General features: G+C 35.6%; 1 protein-coding gene across 1 annotated transcript; it reads left to right on the forward strand.

Moving 5' to 3' along the window:
- Positions 1-3,602: 3,602 nt before the first annotated feature.
- On the forward strand, positions 3,603-11,465 carry LOC117416076 (enoyl-CoA hydratase, mitochondrial-like). The gene is made up of 8 exons (XM_034027117.3): positions 3,603-3,782; positions 4,330-4,527; positions 4,781-4,908; positions 5,299-5,398; positions 5,998-6,102; positions 7,953-8,072; positions 10,087-10,154; positions 11,144-11,465. Exons 1-8 carry the CDS (start codon positions 3,692-3,694, stop codon positions 11,207-11,209), a joined length of 876 nt encoding a protein of 291 aa, XP_033883008.2. The 5' UTR covers positions 3,603-3,691; the 3' UTR covers positions 11,210-11,465.
- The last annotated feature ends 3,623 nt before the right edge of the window (positions 11,466-15,088 follow it).

Raw genomic sequence — 15,088 nt, forward strand, 5'->3', positions numbered from 1 at the left:
CTGGTCAAGGCAAGGTAATGAGAAATAAGCTTTAAAACACTGATGGGTGGTGGTATCAAAATATTTCAAGAGTCCTAAAGCTATCTTATAAAGAAACTGCTATAAAATACCCTGCTCAGTACTGAAATATTCTTAAGAATTATTCAGAAAGACTCTAACAAAGCTTTAACAAGGTGTGTATTGTTGTGAAATGACCACACTACATGTGTAGTAATGGCACTGCAACGCACACCTTGAAGTGTCTTATTGCGATTAGCCAGCAGAAAAACCTGAGTAGGGTAAGAAAACAAAAGCCTGGGCTAGTTATAATGGCTCATTAAAGATCCATCAGAATACTGTATACCTTTAGGATTCTTGCATATTTAAAAAGTCCATGGATTCATTTTTATGCATGTAAAGAGTGGGACAAAGGGGGTTGCACAAAGATCACAATGTCCAGTCTGAAACAGGATTTGGAGATGTTGGCAAAACAATGTGTCTCTAGCTAGAGAATGACAGAAAATATGTTGATCTTCTTTTGAGGCCTGTTCTGGGAATCACAGTACTTGTCTAGTGACTTTTCCACTGGGGAGATTAGGTAATTAATAATGCAAACACTGAAGACTTTCAGACGCTGACATATTTGAAGAAGCTAATCAGACAGAGGGCTGATGTGATGGTGGTGAAAGAACATCTCGGATGGACCGAGGAGGATGTTCTAGCACTGTAACTGTAGTCACCATCCGTCCTGTTCTCGTACTGTCTGCCGTACATTTCGGAGCTGTCGTCCGAACGGTAGCGAGATGATGCCAGCCATCCCCCAGCTGCAACGCCAGCAGCAGCCCCTCCCGCCGCTGCGGCCGCCACCCTCAGCGTTGACCCTGAAGACCTGTATCTCGTCGCCTTCACCCGAGATCGCATTCCACGAGCAGCACCCCGGGCCGCCCCCCTGGCTCCTCCTCTTCCCCCCTTTGAGATCACAGTTTCACAGAAGAAAGCTGCCAGTAGCATAACCATCCAGCAGGTTGCTGTAGTTCTGTTCATTGTGAAGAGCTTGGGTATCTAAATTGTTTTTAAAAAAATCGACAACAACGTCCTGATAACATAGGTTTTGAGGAGAGATACACTAAGCATTGTATGCGAGGCAATACAACTGAGAGATACCCATCTTAGAACATAATATATTGAACAAAATAAGTAAATTCATAAATGTAACATACAGAATAGGAAAATAATTGGATGCCAAGGCAAGGATGTAATGTTACTAAGATATCAATACTTTTTCCTAATTATCCCTGCTTACATGCTTAGTGTTGAGAAAAGGTTGTTTGTTTCCTGGGGGGAGAGAGTAATACAACTTCTAAATTTTAATCTGTTTGGTATCATACAAAATGGCCCAGTAATTCCTGGACTACAGTGAATTGAAGGAGTGGATTTGGGCATGATTGTCCACTATCCTCTGGCAACAGTCTTTCACAATATGTCTCAAATTCAGTCTATAATTGTATATTAATTCCTCCCATATGTGATACTGGAAAGTAATAGGATCGTGTAAGACATTGCATCTCACAGGCTATGCTATATGCTTACAAAAGTATGCTTTTTGGACCATAAAAATCAGATGGGCAGAGCTGGGTGCAAAGCGTTATAGGATGGATAGGAATAAAACAAGCAGAGAGAAGAGAATATAAGTTTTCCTAAAAATAGGTCATTGGCAGAGAAGCCTATATAACCTTCTATGGTAAGCAGCCCAAACCAAAAAGTCATCTTGGGGAAGAATTTGAAAGGCAGTGTTTAGAGACTTGTGAAATTCTTATGTAAGTCAGGTAGAGATGTTTTAAATTATAACAACTTAAAAGCGCAAAAGTCTTCATTCACTATTCAGTCTTGCCTGATTTTGTTTTTAGGTCAAAATATGCAATATTCATCGGCAGAATCACGCGCCTGTTTTGTATCTGATTTAAAAAAAACACAACCTCTCCAGTGCCTTTATTTTTTATTTTTTGTTTAGCTCGACTTGTTGTAAGATTGATAAGACATTATTTGTGCTCATGTAGTACTCGACAATAAATCAATTTAGATGGGCGTTTTTTTTTTTTTTTATTATTATTATTATTAATGCTTTATTAATCAGGATGTTATAGTAACATACATATATCACTACCCAAGTGTATATCATCAAACCCTGCAATTGTTTAGAATGTACATAACCTGGCAATACATACTGCATGTTCTTCTTTAGTAGTTCATGTATAACACCGTTTATTTCTCACAGACGGAAGACCATCTTCTAACAAATATACCATTTGTAAATAGCCAGTATGAACGGCTATACTATACATATGCTAAGTGGGTGCTACATTACTCAGAATATTAATGCCTAATTATACATATGTTTAACCTTAATAGTATACCATTTTGCATTGCATATAAATGACCTTTTAGCCATTTTTTTTTTTTTTTTTTTTTTTTTTTTTTACCCTATTAATATTTCGGTCGTTTATTACTCACCATCTGGTTGCTTTATAAAATCCAACGCTTGGTATTATTTATTTTATTTATTTTTTGTCCTACGAGTTCAATGTATTTTAACTGTTTACCCTCCTACTCCTAGAAAATGTTACACCGAACATAAAAAAACCGTACCTGAGCAACAACGATGAATTCCAACTGTGTGTGTGTTCACTCCTCCTCTCCTAATGCACTGAAAGGGATAATCTATGAAAATGTAAAGGTGCACATGTACTATGCGTTTTCCCGTGTTTTTTTCAGTCCTATGAATGGTATCATTTTCGGTCAAGTGCACTGAGCATATTTACTGAGGCTCGATCGTTTATCTATTACCCCGAGTCCTTGATGTTGAAGCTGACGCTGAGCAAATGTTGCATGTTACTGCACTGTTATTCCAACCCCCACACCCACGCCACCCACTCCAAAAAAAAAAAAACTAGGACATGGCCGTTTATAAATTGAAAATAATTGGAGTTGCTCATTGAGTTAAATCACGTTTACAAAACAACCTTGAATTGTGTAAAAATAATAATATTAAGAGTGATACAAAACGTAGTATATTTATGTGATAACATACCATTGGTTAACACTGAGATGTCATAACCATCACTCCAAAACAGTGTATAAACGTAACCTTTGTGATGCTTTTCATCACAATTCACATGCGCTTTGGTATACAGGATGCTACCATGATGAAAACAGTATTTCCGCTAAAACGTTTTCAGTGTGGGAAAAAAAAGTAGAATGCGCTTACATTTTTGATGAATGTAAATTATCTGGAATATAAAAATCACAATACTAAAGTTTAGTGCACAAAACTGTCAAATTTTCAATTTGTGCATGTGGAGCTGCAGCTTTATATGACAGATTGAGCACTTTTGTTTGTGCCAAGGTCAGTTATTGTTGTTTATCAATGCCCAGTCAATATATTATGCATGAGAAGGAATAATTTGTTCACGTTTGCAAATCGTTTCGTTTTCAATCAACCGGCCTCCACTCTGCTCCATTCAACTATACCGTATGCAAAACCAACCTCACAATTTTCCTAGTATCAGCCCCGCTCTCAACTGTACTGTACCGCCCCCTACACACCCCTCAACCGGGTCAAAAATAAATATCGCGAGATCTCAGGTTGTCTGTAAGGACGTAGGTTTGTTTGAAAGTCAAGTTCACAAATTGGTAGAGATTGTTTTAAAATAAAATGGCAGCGTTTTGTAGAACAGCAGCGCTGCTCCTGCAGCGTACAAAAACCTCGCCTTGTGCCCTCATTGCAGCAAGAACATATAGTTCAGGTAAGGGTTACATACACTCACAGGGCAGTTGCAATGGTAGTTCCTGCAGTGCAATGTCAATGTACTTGCATTTTTCTTACTTTTCTGTTCCCCCTTAACTGTCTGCATTACGTTAATATTATCGAGCAATACCCCCTGGGACATTACTCCTCTGTGTTTTGTCTTGTGCAATAAGCAACTCGTAGGTCTAATGATTTATTACTACACAGGGATTATATACTTGGCAGCAATACGTTGTACGTAATGTTGTCATCAGCTTACGTAAAACATAAATTAATTAACATAAAAAGCCACACGACATTTGCTGTATAGCTATTTACCGCGTAAATCAATCTTTTACAATACAAACATATTGTCATTTTCCAACCTAATTATATCTACAGTCTTGGTGTATGTCACTCACAAACATGCAAATGAAGTGATAAAAAACGTGTTAAAAAAATTATATATATATATATATGTGTGTGTGTGTGTGTGTATGTATGTAATGTACATTACAGTATAGAAGATAGTTAAGTTTTGTGTTTATACATTTTGTTTTTTCCAGGTGGGCAGTACCAGCACATCATTGTGGACAGGAAGGGAGAGAAACAGAACGTGGGGTTTATCCAGTTAAACCGTCCGAAGGCCCTGAATGCTCTCTGTGATGGGCTGATGACGGAGATGGGCCAGGCCCTAGATGCTTTTGAGGAGGATAAGCAAATTGGGGCTATAGTCATTACTGGCAGCGAGAAAGCATTTGCAGGTACTGTAGATGGACTTGAAACAAATTTAGACCTTGAATAGTGGCACAGCAACAAAGTATTCTATTCTGTCATTGCATATATCACTACAAAAAATGTTTTTAATCGTATGTCACAAGATGTTAGGCTTCATCGCCACAGGCATTGCACGTACCTCATATTCAGTCTGTAGTAGTGCTCTGCAAATAATAACAATCATGTAATACTAATATGCTCCAAGTCATTTAAATCAAGTGGATAATTTATTTGTTTCAGCTGGGGCTGACATCAAGGAGATGCAGAACAGGAATTTCCAGGAGTGCTATGCTGGTAATTTCCTGGCTCATTGGAACAAAGTGTCTCTCGTTCAAAAACCTGTCATAGCAGCTGTGAATGGATTTGCGGTAAGTGTGTGTTTTAAGAAAAGTCTTATCCACAGGAATGACAACTGTCTTCAGTCCTTCTCTAAAAAGACACTTAGACACTTGGGGGCGGAATAATCCAAAAAAAAACAATAACGACAGCAACCAGCCATTGAAAGATCTGGAACTGCAATAGACTGGGCAGTGTGAAAATGTTTCACCGTTATGTTTTCTACTTTTGTATCAGCTTTTATACTGTCCCAAATGTTAAATAGTCTTTTAGTTTTACCTTAAGTTATGTTTGGAAAGTAGTTTGTATTTAGTTATTCAAATTCAAAATAGCATGATGTCATGTCCAGAAAGGGTTTTTAAGTCTTTAGTTTAACTAATGTTTTTAATTTAAGATGTGTTTTTTTTTTATTTTGTCCATAGCTGGGTGGAGGCTGTGAGTTGGCCATGATGTGTGACATTATTTATGCTGGGGAGAAGGCACAGTTTGCACAGCCAGAAATCCTTCTGGGAACCATTCCAGGTAAATGATTATAATTATTTGAGCTTTCTTGATGCTTTCGCTGCCCTGATGGTTTCATGAATATATTATGTGTGCACATTGAACTTCACGTCTACAACTGCTCAGTAAAGCTAATTAAATGCAACGGTATGTCCTACCAAATACAATACTGAAAGTCTGTTTTAGTGATGTGTCTTATGATTTCAAAAATCATGCTCTAAAAAAATTACAAAAAAGGGATATTTTACTTATGAATGTAGTATTACAAAAAAACCACTAGGTGTCACTGTTTAATGCAAAATGTATAAACCCTGGAAACTAGTATTCCCTTGCGGTATGCATTTTAAAGACTGCGTGTTCATTTAATCTAATGTATGTTTGTCCTGACAGAACACAATTGTTATGGAGTACTAAATCTGTTTCTACTGTAAAATGTACAGAGACAGAAATGTTAGTAAAAGTTCATGTCGGGTGTCAAAGGGAAAAAAAAAACTGATGTTTGATTTGGACTGTTGGATACACTTTGAATGTTCAGTGTTGAGTACATTTAGTAGCTTGTATCCATTCAGTTTGAAACATACAGTAATTACAGTTTGGTTTACAATTGTATTTGTTTGTAGGTGCTGGAGGAACTCAAAGGCTAACAAGAGCTGTAGGCAAGTCTTTGGCTATGGAATTGGTCCTCACTGGCGACCGGATATCGGCTCAAGAAGCTAAGCTGGCAGGTATGGACTGATTAATAATATACGGTACAGTACTCAAACTTTATATATATATATATATATATATATATATATATATATATATATATATATATATATATATATATTTTTTTATGACCCGGAGACTCGTCTGACAGGCTCGCTCGTGTTCTTTTCCCTTGCAAATCACGACCCAACACACAGAATTTGAATGAATAAGCGCTGATGCGCACTTTTAATTGTACAAAATAAACAAAACAAACAAAACTAAACAAAAAAAAGTTATTTGTTCATTTTTCATTGTTAATTGTCACCTGCACCTGGCTATTATTATTATTATTATTATTATTATTATTATTATTATTATTATTTATTTCTTAGCAGACACCCTTATCCAGGGCGACTTACAATCGTAAGCAATTGTAGGCTATTGTAAATTTGAGCCAGGTGCAGGGTATTAAGGGAGAGCAGTCAGTCTCTTCAGGGCTGCTGTGTGAAGAGCCCCACTGTGAGTGTCATCAGTCGTATAAATGAAAATGGTACTGATTTTTGTTTTGTTTTGTGTGTAAAACGTGTTTGTGTTTTTAATTGGGAAACGTTTTAGGCATCCGATTGTATAGTTAGGAAACCTGTTCAGTTTTAGTTTAGCGCTCTAAACCAGAGCTAGGTTTGTTTTGTTTTATTTAGTTTTGTGCATAAATAAATAGTGCAATTGCGCATTTAAAATCCACTTCCTGTGTGTTGGGTCAGTTGTGTGCTGAAAAGAGCTAGGAGAAGCTCAGGCTCCATATATAAATTTCCAGGAGTGCAGGTTATATATATATATAACATGTTTAAAAGGAGGTATAACTGCAGTATACAAATATGAAAATGTTGTTTTTTTTTAGATGTACTCAATGCTTTAGTTTAAAATCATTTAAACTTTTTGTGTACGTCTAAAATATATATATATATATATATATATATATATATATTTTTTTTTTTTTAGTTTTTATTATATATGTTGCACATCTTGTATTTTTCCTAGATACAGACACTATCAGCCTGATTGTATAAGCTTTTTCTCTGAAAGATTAATGACAGTTAAAATTAAAATTAAGCGTGTCTGTTCTGTGCCTTCCATGCATTAGCAATTTGATGGAGACTGAGTCAGGCTTGTGTTTATCAACAGAGGGCTTGACTATAATTGGATACATCTCCATCATAGAAACCAGGCTATATCCTTTGTGCCATAACTGTGTTTCAGATCAGATGGCATCTCCTGCAGAGTAGCACAGCACAAACCAGACGGACACACATGTGAAGGTACACATGAAAAGAGGCGTGTATATTTCGAAACATGTTGATATTGGAACACCATTTATATAAGCAATATTCATACTGTATTTTAAATGACATTGCATGTAAAATAATTCAGTTGCATACCAGTCGAAACCCAAATTTGAAAAACCGGCCCAAGATTCTGAACATCTGTTCATTGAAGTTATGTTTACAAGTTATTCTCGCTTCCTCAGAGCCTTCAGATTAGAGGAACTATTCCAAATTGAACAGTTCATAGCACGTATTAGTCAGATTATTTGTACATCGTTGTTTTCCCTAAACTAGTTCCACATGTGGCATTCAAAAACTTTAACAAATATCAGGATTTGCTTTGTGAGGGACATCTGGGATTATATTGTGCCTGTCTATCTGTGACAGATATTTACTTGAGATTTTTGTAAATGCTTGCAATGGGCCCTATTAGATATTTACTTTGAGTTGGCTCAAAAGTAGGTCAGGTCAGGAGAATAATACAGGTAAGTGTTTTGTCTTTTGAATTGGGGTGGTAATCCTTAAAATTGAACATCATTTCTGTTTACAAACTTAATCCTCAGGTCTTGTAAGTAAAGTGTATCCTGCAGACCAGGTAGTACAAGAAGCAATCAAATGTGGAGAAAAAATTGCTGGCAACTCTAAACTTGTTTGTATAATGGCAAAGGAAGCAGTCAATGCTGGTAAGTGAGGATCTTGTTTTTTTTTTTTTTAATAAGTAAAACCTGTTGCTTTATATGAACAAGCCATTACATTTCTATCCTTTGCATTCTTTTCACACTGCAAAGGTCAGACAATGTCAGTCTTTTACTATAGCTATATATATATAATATTAGTGCTGGGACAAATACTCAAACAAATATTTTTTTACATGTATCCGGATACAAAAATCAGATGCTTGTATTCGCTACAAATTACAAAAATACCTTACACTTATTTACCGCCTCACCAGAATTTGCATGACAGTTTAAAAAATATGGCAAATGAAAAATAGCTCCATGTGATGTGAGATTAATCTATATATAAAAAACAAAAACACAGGATCAACAGAGCAGCTCTTGAGCCTCTATTTTAAAAGTTTTAGACAGCAAAAAGTAAACAAACCAGATCATGGGCGTGCACTCAGTGATCTCTATGGAAAGCCATCTGGGACAAAAACGCGTTGTGCTGCGTGAGCCAGAATCTCATGGGACAGAAAAAAAGGAAATGAGAATAGCGCAACACTCGCTCATTGAATTAAAACAAATACTTTATTCTATCTGCATTCAAAATAAGTGTCATGTTTCGGCTGTACATGCGACCTTCGTCAGAGGCAAAAGACGTTGATCACAGTGAAGTTAAATACACAAAAAAAGGGACAACGCACACAGATCACACCCGTTTCAAATACACAATTAAATTAACAATCAACATGTTGAGATGATTGATAAAGTTCAGTCACCTGTATAATAGACTTAACTCGGAGACAGAGACAGTCAACAACTGAAGACATAAGAGGATAATTTCGTACCACTTAATTTGCACCGATGAAACATAACCTGGTTAACCGTACTGATGGCATATCAAATGCTTAGGTGATAGATATGGGTCCATTCTTTTAGGATAAAACAAAATATATTTTGACAAGGAATTGCATTAGTTCCATTACTTAGTTGAGCACAAGGTGGTTTCAATAAATACTTAATGATTTAAATATAGGCCTATGTCATAGTTTGGGTTATTCAGTCTATTTAAAACAGTAGGTAGGTGTTTTTTATTTTAATTATTTTAATTATTAATCGAATAAACCGCTACCGAATAAGACCATTTTGCTACCTACAGGTAGCACGTCCTCACTACTGCCTGAAAAATTTAACTTCTAGTCCTGATATGTATTTTTTTGTTGCGACTTTCTGTTATGTGGCATATAATAAGCGAGAAGCAAAATTCTCTTTTACAACGCCATTTCCATGTTTGTTTTATTTGAAGTGTTTAAAGTTTAAATTTCAGTTTTCGTTTGCTTGTTCAGCTACAAAAAGGCACAAGGAAACCTTGTGTTTATTAGTTTATGAAAATGTGTCTATGACCACGGTTTACTGTGAAGAAACGGCAAAGGCAAGGAATGAATAAAATAAAATGTGGTGTCTTTTATGTACTGTTTATTTTGGGATAAAACAAAACAATGTTTAACTTGAACTGTTATTTGGCATCCTTTTGTTTTGTAGTTACTTTACCCCAGTGAATTAAGTCCAACACAACTTATTCTTTACTCCTGGGATATTTTTCTATTTTAACATGTTACATATGTCTTGCTGTAAAATGAAGGCACACACACAGGGCCATGGCCACGCCCACTGCCCCTGCTGCTATGCGGTCTCTGCCTGTGGCGTTCAGAGCAATATAATGGCTTTTATTACTTTTTGAAAAACGAACAAATATCCGAATGAATATTTAAATTCTGAACGAATATGCGAACATGAAAATCCTCTGTTCATCCCAGCACTATATAATATACATATGCTTTACAAGATAACCGTAAGCTGAAATAATTATTTTATTTCAGGTCTTGTGTTGTCAGGGAGGATTGTGCTTTAATCAATCACTCTGTCTATAAGCATAGCTTAAGTTGCTGGTACACTATAACTAGAACAAACATTGTGTGCACTTTTAAGCACATTCCAGATTGTCAAATAAATGTAATTTGTTTTCCTTTTCCAGCATTTGAGTTGACATTAGCTGAAGGAAATAGAACGGAAAAGAGATTATTTCACGCAACCTTTGCTACAGTAAGTAGATTACACTGTCTAGTTTTAATTAAGAAGACCTAATCCTCTGTTATATATATATATATATAATTTTAGGGGTGTACCGATAATCGGTAGCCTATCGGCATGGCACCGATATAAAACACAATCGGTTATCGGCAGTTTTTGTTATTTTAGCCGATAATGTACACCGATATCACCGAATTTTTATCAGGCACGCTTCTGACACAAGAACACGGACACTCATTTTCCCAGTGCTGTGTAACGTGCCACCAAAATGCAGTAAATACGTCTCAAAAGAGCGGTGTTTGAATTTTTTTAATTTAATTTTGTTATTATTTTTTTATAAAGTATCTGAAGTCAACAATAGGATAGCGAGTTGTGTGCAGCAGAACAAACTTGATGCTACATTAAACCCAACGATGAACTGCGAGTAGAATATTCTGATGTGTTAAAAAAAATTTAATAATAAAATAGGCTGAATCCTAAATAACATTGATGGTTTAAGTTATTATTATTATTATTATTATTATTATTATTACACAATGTACTTCAGAATTACCTTTAGTGATTAGTTTACCTTGCTTAATCTGCATTGGTTGAGGGTGTATTCGGCGGCATTTTGATTACTGTGTTTTTATCAGTACAAATGCAAAGTGTTTTTTTTTTGTGACTATTGTAAAACAAATGTATAAATTGCTGACAAGCACACAATATAACACTACATTATTCTTTGTGTTCATTTTCTGAAGTAAATGCAACAAGTAAACAATACCTGTTCGTTTTTGTTATAAATACAAGTAAACGATATCTCTTTAACATTTATAATTATAAAACAGTTTAAATATAGGCCCTATGTCTTGTTCTAGCAGTTTACCTGCACTGCTTATTTATTATCGGTATCCTATCGATATCGGCCGATATGGGTAGATAACCACCGGTTATCGGTATCGGCCAAGAAAATCTTTATCGGTGCCCCCTATTATATATAATTAATTTTTTTTTTCTAGGATGACCGAAAGGAAGGAATGACTGCATTTGTGGAAAAGAGAAAAGCTGCCTTTACTGACAAGTAAAGTGCATCAACACTGTGAAAAGGGGGTTACAAAATGAATAAGCAGCCATTGAAGTGGACTTTAGAGGCCTTGAATTAAACTAGGTTTGTTTTTGCTTCCCATCAGAAGAAAAAAATCAGTATTACATATTTTACAGATTCTTTTATGCTTTTCAATTAAGAATATTAGAACTGATTTAATGCTTATCAACCGACACATCTAAAAACGTTATTTTATTTATGTAAATCATCCTAATAAAACTGTCAGACTTAACCAATTTTAATGGCTTTCATTCTTTGTGTCATCCACTCTGATCAAGCTGATTTGTAGTGTTCTTCAGTGCTGCTGGACAGCTCTCCAGAGCCTGGGAGCCAGCTGTCAACTAGGATCCCTGTGGTAAAATTGCCTGATTTCTGCCCTGGAGCATTTGTTTAGAGCTAACACATACATTATAGGCAAATTAGGGACTAAACCCTTAACTTTCAAATGTGGTCATAGAGTTAATTAGTAATTAGTAATTAGAGGGCCCTTACTCAAACAATTTGAATATTGATTCTTGTCTGCATATTTAAGACCCCTTCCTTAGTCCCAAATGTCAAATGCTGGAAGTTAACTGCCAATAACCTGTAACCTGAATTAGTAAAAATGTGTTTGTCTCTTTTTCCCCTTTTTCTCAAGCACTCACAGTAAAAAAATAATAATAATAAAAAAGTTAATGGTAGAAAGTTCAGGTTATGGAATTCCAGCAGATGGTTTTATGAAAGTAGGGGCTCAGGGTGATTATTGGTAGGATACATGCCCCAAATTACAGCCTACCAACTAATGCTATAAAGCCACCATGTCCTGTCAAGTAATTTATTTTATTTTTCTATAATGTATGACAAAGGCACGTCTCTTCTTACTCTCAGCTTTTATTTTTGCTACCACCCAAGCACCAGTTTTATCAAGATATGTGTTCTTAGTAATGCATGTCATATATCTATTGGGACACAAAAGGTGCTTCTCAGGACCTGTACTGCTTAAATGGGTCTGTTGTATTTTAACAAGTGACGTTACATTGTAGAGATGAGTATTTCAGAGTGATTTCAGTATGATGACTTTACCTTAAGGTCTTTTAGGTTCTTAATTACTAAGAGTCCTTGGGTATTAACTGAGGTTGATAGTTAAAATTACATTGTGACAGATTGAATACAGAGCAAGGCTCCAGCCTTTTTCACTGATGAAAGTTTTATTGTTACTCAGCTTGGGTTTGAATGTCATGTTTCTCTTGTTTTCCTCATTTACTGCGCTCAGATTACAGAGTAATTAGAGAATTAGACATGGAGCTCCATTGTTCCCTATCAATTGCTTGCAATACCAGATAAGTTTTTTTTTTTTTTTTTTTTATGGAGCAAGATTATTATTCTAAATGTGTGTTTAATTGTCTTGTATGCAGTTTGATACTTACTATTATTGCAGTCAGCCATGTCCCCACTGTGCTTTTTTAGGAACCAATGTTTCACAATGCTGTATTGAAGCAACTAAAAGGCAGTGTCTGTAATATAAACAGAATTGAGTGTTTACTATATATATATATATATATATATATATATATATATATATATATATATAAATAGAATATTCTTCTTCTGCTGTGCCTTTTTAAAGTTGAGTGGGGGACGGAGGGGGGTGATGCTGGGACGCCAGAATCACCCTCGAGCCCTCTTGAGGTGTCGTGGGCTAGTTGACGAAACACTGAGGATGGAAGGTGCCCACTTGAAGACTCAAACGGTTGTCGTGCTGATGAGCTGGGGAGGCAGCACTGTGGTTGATCCCCGGAGCCAGCATCGCAGCCACTGTGTGTGCTGATGCGCCAGGGGGGCAAAATAAGCTGATCCCTGGAGCCAGCATTACACTTCAGCCATTAACACCAGACAGAAGGATATCTACATCATCATATGGAAGGAAATGTAAATGGATGGAGACACATATGGATCACATTAGTTTACTGTAAAGCTATGTCTTAGTTGGTGCTTATCTTGGCGAGAGAAGAGTTCAAATCAGCATGAAATTTTAACATCTACTCTTGTGTAATGGAAATCATTATATATATATATATATATATATATATATATAATATAATATTCTTCTTCTGCTGTGCCTTTTTAAATACTACAACTCCAAACTAAAGCTGATATTGTTATTGGGTTATTAAACCATACTTTTAATATTTGCTAATCGTACTTGGTGATTTGAATGACTTGACATGCACAGCCTGGCATTTATAACCGCGGTCATTTATGTTCGCCACAAGATGGCACCATTTAGTTAAAACAATTATATTGGTTATCATTTGGAAACAACATTGACAGACAGTTGTGCTGTAGTTCAGACGGGAAGAGCGGCAGTGAACAGATTGGTTAAAACACAATTGAGTTTTGTGCATAACATGTTGGGGGTTATAATTAAAGAAATGAAAGGATATTTTAAAAGCGTTAATTCTATTTTACAATCAACATTTTTTTTTTGTAAAGATACAATCCCATGGGTATTAATATTATACATTTAAGTAATAAAAAAGAGATTGCGACATTACTTATACGCCAAATTACTTGTTTGGTTTCTGTTTTGTTTTATTTTATTTTTTTTGGGGGGGGGGGGGGGGAGCTGCCACAAAGAAAACAGCAAAACACTTGAATTTACTTCTGAAATACTTCATATTATTGTGTTTCTTAGTTCTGTCTCTAGAATCGAAATATAAAGAAGACAGGCGCCTTTGTATCTGTATTGCATGTGTCCCCTTCCCCCATGGTAACCTTGAAGAGTAGACTTGATGTACAGTATTTATGAACGGACCCCGTTTCCTATCTATTCGCTATATAGACTATACTTGCAAGTCCAGTATCTGTGGCGCAAGTGCTGCATTTCACATGTTTTGAAACTAAAAGTGTGTTTTGAAACTAAAAGTTGCATTTGTCTCGCCGGTATTTTATTTTTTATTTCCAATCAAGGTAAAAATATAGGAATTCAAATCAATAAGGTACTTTGTTTACCGCCAACAGGTTACCTTTCAAAACGTTGTACTATACGTGTCATATTCCTGAAACTCCTATTCCTATTTATTTTCTCCTTGAACTCCAGCTATTCGATGAAGTTGCAAGTTTGAAAACGTTGGCTGCAGTGTCCGTTTAATTGTCTTGTATTGTCATTTTTTTGTAATGCAATTTCTTGATGTTAGCAGAACAGGATGAAAAATCGAATTCCTTTACATTTCGAACCACGGATTTTATAAAGATGAATTAAGACATAACCAAAAAAGTTAAATTATTGATTTCCCTATCGGTTGAGGAAAATTTCACTTTGTTATCCCAAACGACTGTTTCTCCTGGAGCTCTCTACACGGTTGTCAATGGAATCCCGTTTGAAACGCTTTCAGGAACAATTGAAATCATGTGGAACACATTTAAACTGCTCTTGTCCTCAAACTGCAGTATTGTTTTAATCGCGTTTCTCATTTCTTCATGAAGACCCGAATTTGTGCCTCAGCGTTGATTGTTAAATACAATATAAGTTCGGTGTTTGCGGTGTTTAAATTGGTGTATATTGCTTAATGTGTGCATGCAATATACGCATCAAACGAATTGTCATGTATTACACTTTAAATAGCTAAATAAACGTTTTGGACCAGATTATTTACTGTGACCAATGATATTAAACTAAAGGTTTACTGTAAAACAAGTACTGTACTAACAAAACTAAATTAAGTTTGATGAAGCCTACCTGTCCAAATTGTTGTACCGCGAGAATAATATTTTTAAAACTAAACATAGGCTATTCTTGTGAAAAGCACTTTGTTATGTTTTATACGTTTAGATTAAGTTACTTTTGACATTAATTCACATTAAATCTGTATTTGAAAGG

This window comes from Acipenser ruthenus, chromosome 7 (genome assembly GCF_902713425.1).
Source record: "Acipenser ruthenus chromosome 7, fAciRut3.2 maternal haplotype, whole genome shotgun sequence".
Classification (NCBI taxonomy): domain Eukaryota; kingdom Metazoa; phylum Chordata; class Actinopteri; order Acipenseriformes; family Acipenseridae; genus Acipenser; species Acipenser ruthenus.